Below are 5,000 nucleotides of genomic sequence, written 5' to 3'. Positions count from 1 at the left end.
GTGCCTGATGCTAGTGAAGAACTCATTGCCATAAAAGAAGAGAGAAAGGATGAAGTCAGTGAGGATACTATTGTGCCTGATGCTAGTGAAGAACTCACTACCATAAACGAAAGAAAAAAGGACGAAGTCAGTGAGGATATTATTGTACCTGATGCAAACAATCTCATTGCCATTAAAGAAGAGAAAAAGGATGATATTAGTGAGGAAAACTGTTTGGATATAAAGGAAGAAAGTTCTGATTATGTAGAAGGGATGAATGCTGTTTTTGTTAAGACTGAAGAGGATGTAGGTAATAGTGAGTGCTCAATATCTGAAAAAACAAAATTTAGCAATGAGGAAACAAGTGGAAGTGACTCAGATATTACAATTAGTGAAAGTGAAGATCCATTAAAAGTGGTTGATCAGGGGACACTTGCAAATGATAAAGAGGGAACATATGCAAGAGTAGATAGCAAGGGGAAACTTGTTTGTGAAATATGTGGCAAGAAATTCTCATATAAGAGTCAAATGTTAGATCACATAAAAATACATACAGATGAAAGGCCCCACAAATGTGAGGTTTGTAGCAAGGCCTTCTCAAAGAAACGGGGTCTAATTGTGCATATGAGAGCACATACAGAAGAAAAATCTTCTAGTTGTAAAGTCTGCAACAAGGATTTTTCCAGCAGACACATACTAATTGAGCACATGAGCTTGCACACAGAAGAGAAATCAAATACCTCTGAGGGCTATAGCAAGGAAATTTCTGAGGAAGATCATATTATTGGACGAGTGAATTTAATTTCTAAAGAGAAATCTTATAGTTGTAAGCTCTGTAGTAGGGCATTCACGCGGAGAAGTCATTTAGCAAAGCATGTAGTAGTGCATACAAAACACAAGCCTTATAAATGTGAAGTTTGTGAGAAATCATTCACTCAGCAGTGGAGTCTGGTATGTCACATGAGATTGCATACAAATGAGAAGCCTTACAAGTGTGAGATATGTAATAAAGCATTTTCTGTGAAACAGGCTCTTGTTGCACATATGAAAGTGCATACAAAAGAGACTCAACATAGATGTGAGATTTGTAGTAAGGATTTTACTTCAAGACAGGATCTAATGGAACATGTAAGATCGCATTCAGAGGAGAAACCATACACCTGTGAGATATGTAGTAAAGTATTATCTTCAAAATATGCTCTTGTTGTTCATATGAGAATACATACAAAAGAGAGGCCATATAAATGTGAGATTTGCAGTAAGGGTTTCACCATAAGAAGTAATTTAGTGGCCCATGTGAGAATTCATACAAAAGAGAAACCTTTTATGTGTGAGATATGTGGCAAAGCTTTCGCCAGAAAACGTACAATAAAGGATCATATGAGAGTCCATACACATGAAAAGCCTTATTGCTGTAAGGTATGTAGTAGGACATTCTCTGGGATCAGCAACCTAAACAAGCACATGAGAAGAGTACATACCTAAAAGATGCATTATGTTTTCGTGTGATGTTTGTATTTAGAAATTGTTGGAGGAATATTACTAGAATAGATAATTAGAAAATTACTTGCGTTTGAGTTAAAAGTGTAAACACAGCTCATTTTTATAATAAGTACTGCAAAAAATGTATTTATATGTCTTCCAGAAAAAGGATAGATAACAAGTTGCTTTAAAATGTAACATGACATAAATTTTAGAGGTTATACTGTATGATATATATTGTGTGCATCTAAGTACATTATTTTATTAGCAAGAGTTTTTTTAAAAGAATAATGAAATGTTGTACAGAAGCAGTTGTATATAATTTACATGCCTGCTCTTTGAAATAGTATTTGCTAGCCAAAGCAAAAAGTTCATTCCTATGGAAGTATCTCAGAACATCTCACCAGGCAATGTAGAAACTGCCCTTCAGTGTACAACAGCCTCTTCAGTGTTCTCAGATGCTTCCCTTTGAAGCCATTATCACTTCCACAATTGTGTTTTGCTGTATTTATTTGCTCTAGTTTGCTCTCAATTTTCTCTGCATTAATCTATGGAACAGCCAGGACGCAAACAGTATCCTTCCATTTAGTATTTTATAGTACTATAAAGTACATAATTTCAGTGGAATGGGCAGTAGCACAATACTTTCATTTTTCGTGTAGTACACGCATGCTACTGGACTGAAAGGTGGTATGCCTAGCAGATGACATATATAATTTACTAACACAAATAATGGATGAAGAATGAAGAATGTTTAGGAATATTTTTCAGTGTGGTTTCTGCCATATGAACTTTTATGATGAAGGGAATGTTAGTTCCACATCTTGACTTGCATTGTATAACATTTTAAGCTAAGCATAGAATGCTGAATGTGAAGAAACACAAGGGCATGATTGTTTACTCACAAGCATAGCTGCTAGACTAATATTGGAATAGGCAAATTTGATTGATTATATTTCCCCAATATAATCAAGGCTTCCCATGACCAGTAATGAAGATGTAATACTGTTATTAGGGGCAATAAGGCTTGCCCCCTTATCAAACAGCCCCACCAATTCAAACTCTCCTGGCTCCCCGACCCCAGGCTCTCCTTTGACCATAAGTCTGAACACTACAACTACTACCCACTCCTCAATATCTACTCGTGCATTAAACCAATTAAACCAAGACTCAGTCTCCAGAAAACATTCCTACTCTCCCAACTTCCTCAACTTCATCACCTCTACCCCCACAACCTTCTTCATCAAACACCCCATCCTCCCTTAATACTACTCTACAACCTTATTCTCCATCTCTCTGTAATACTACCCCCCTCAACAATACTCTTTCTTCCACACATCCCCAATCATCTAACACCACCAACCTTACAAATATCTTCAAATACTCTAGCCCAGCTAAATGGGACTGATTTTTCATGATTCCTTCTACAGCTCTTTACTCAGGCAACACTTTCCGCTTTCAACATTGCCTCCAAAAACAAGTAGGCTGAGTCCCTTTCCGTACCTGATGCGATCGCTCCTGTCTCATAACAGTCACATCTGAAACTGAAGCTATAGCATTAACAAATCTAACTGATCTCTCTGGCAACCCCATTCCTGCAGAACCTCATCCAATTCTTAGTACTTGTACTGGAACTGTTTCTATCTCCCCAGCAAACTGCCCAGTTGATACTAAAGATTGTTCAGATTGTGGAGAAGACTTACTTGGCTGCCTCAAAATAACTATCCCACAATCCCTGCTTCCTACCTTTACCTCTTCTCCTTTCTCCGTATGCATGGATACCCTCCTCTCCCATTCCTCCTTTTTTCACCACCGACCTCTCACATTTTCTGCCCATTCCATTCCTCCATGGCTTATCCCTCACCCCCATATTTGCTCCTCTCTTTTCCCTGACCCAAGAAAATCAGATATTCCCCCCTCTATCCTTCTCACTCATTTCCTTGACCATGTCTCCATTCATTCCTCCAGACAGTTCCAAATCCACCTCAGGAGCTGGATTCACAGTAACCATCCCAAATCGCACTTTCAAATACACCCTCCCTCCTCAGTCTAGTGTCCTTACTACAGAGCTGTATGCACTCCTTTTTGCCTTAAAACTCATATACTGCCTCCCTTCTTCCTCTTTCACTTTTTACTGACTTCTGTAACTCATTAACCCTTATAAAGTCAATGCACTCGACCAATCCCCTTATCTGTAAGATCCAGAACTGGTTGTACTACCTGTCCACATGTCATAAATCTGTTAGATTTTGCTGGGTGCCCATCTATGTTGGAATCCCTGGCAATGAACAGGCAGATACTCTAGCACGCTATGCCGCTATATCCACATCACACCAACCATGCTTCTTACATATTCCAGCCATAGATTGTTACCCCTACTTTAAAATCTTATATACCTGATGGCAATCTTTCTGGTCAAGTCTCCACAATAGTAGATTACATACTGTAAAACCATTAATCTCCTCTTCATCAGTTCCATTTCACCGGAACTGATGTTGGGAGACGGGCCTCGCACACTTATGTATTGGCTACACCCGCCTAACACAGTCCTATCTAATGTCACACTCTGACCCGCCCCTATATACCCTATGTAATGTCCCTCTTTCAGTTCCACACATTCTGTTGTCCTGTCCACGCTTTACTACAGCCCACACCTCTGCTTTCCCCCACCTATCCTCCCTTCACCGACCTCCCAACATATCAGGCATCCTTACAGAATCCCACAGCTGCATTGACAGCATTTTCTCCTTCCTCAGAGTCATAAATATCCTTCACTTGATCTAATTCCCTTACCTAAACCACCATAACCAATTCCCTCATCAACTCCCTTACCCATCTTTAACCTTTCAACATTACTCTAGATAGTTGACACATAGCAGCTATCGCCTACCATCACCCTTTACTATACCATGTAATGTCCCTCTTTCAGTTCCACACATTCTGTTGTCCTGTCCACGCTTTACTACAGCCCACACCTCTGCTTTCCCCCACCTATCCTCCCTTCACCGACCTCCCAACATATCAGGCATCCTTACAGAATCCCACAGCTGCATTGACAGCATTTTCTCCTTCCTCAGAGTCATAAATATCCTTCACTTGATCTAATTCCCTTACCTAAACCACCATAACCAATTCCCTCATCAACTCCCTTACCCATCTTTAACCTTTCAACATTACTCTAGATAGTTGACACATAGCAGCTATCGCCTACCATCACCCTTTACTATACCTTCCTATAGTGCTATATGACCTTAGATGTCTAGCACATTTATTTCACTTTCAACCATTAACCATTAACCATCTTACCCTTTGTATAGAAAAGAAATTTACTAAACTTTTTATCATAATGCAGGTTTTTGTATGACATTTAATTATTTTTGTATTGACTCTCATATGTAATAATATGTTTTTTTATTTACCACTGTGTAAATGTATATTCATAATCTATTCTGTGCAAAATATGTAAATAATACCCAACACAAGAAATTAGTCAAGTCCTTTTACATCATTTTTAAATTACTTGTTAGCTGGAATTTTAC

At 38.7% G+C, this 5,000-nt stretch overlaps 1 protein-coding gene across 1 annotated transcript in view; it reads left to right on the top strand.

Moving 5' to 3' along the window:
- LOC113818828 (zinc finger protein 845) overlaps nt 1-5,000 on the top strand; it is a 21,348-nt gene that overhangs the window by 10,512 nt on the left and 5,836 nt on the right. Inside the window, exons 3-8 of the mRNA XM_070113495.1 lie at nt 1-1,459; nt 1,809-1,911; nt 2,477-2,759; nt 3,628-3,829; nt 4,070-4,218; nt 4,391-4,539. The exon at nt 1-1,459 is cut by the window's left edge and continues 357 nt beyond it. Of these exons, the coding sequence (XP_069969596.1) occupies nt 1-1,459; nt 1,809-1,911; nt 2,477-2,759; nt 3,628-3,829; nt 4,070-4,218; nt 4,391-4,539 (2,345 nt within the window). The remainder of the gene's footprint in view (nt 1,460-1,808; nt 1,912-2,476; nt 2,760-3,627; nt 3,830-4,069; nt 4,219-4,390; nt 4,540-5,000) is intronic.

Source organism: Penaeus vannamei, chromosome 34 (assembly GCF_042767895.1).
Source record: "Penaeus vannamei isolate JL-2024 chromosome 34, ASM4276789v1, whole genome shotgun sequence".
NCBI lineage: Eukaryota > Metazoa > Arthropoda > Malacostraca > Decapoda > Penaeidae > Penaeus > Penaeus vannamei.
The sequence above is the reverse complement of the archived record's forward strand: the minus strand, read 5'-3'. Positions and strand labels throughout refer to the sequence as shown.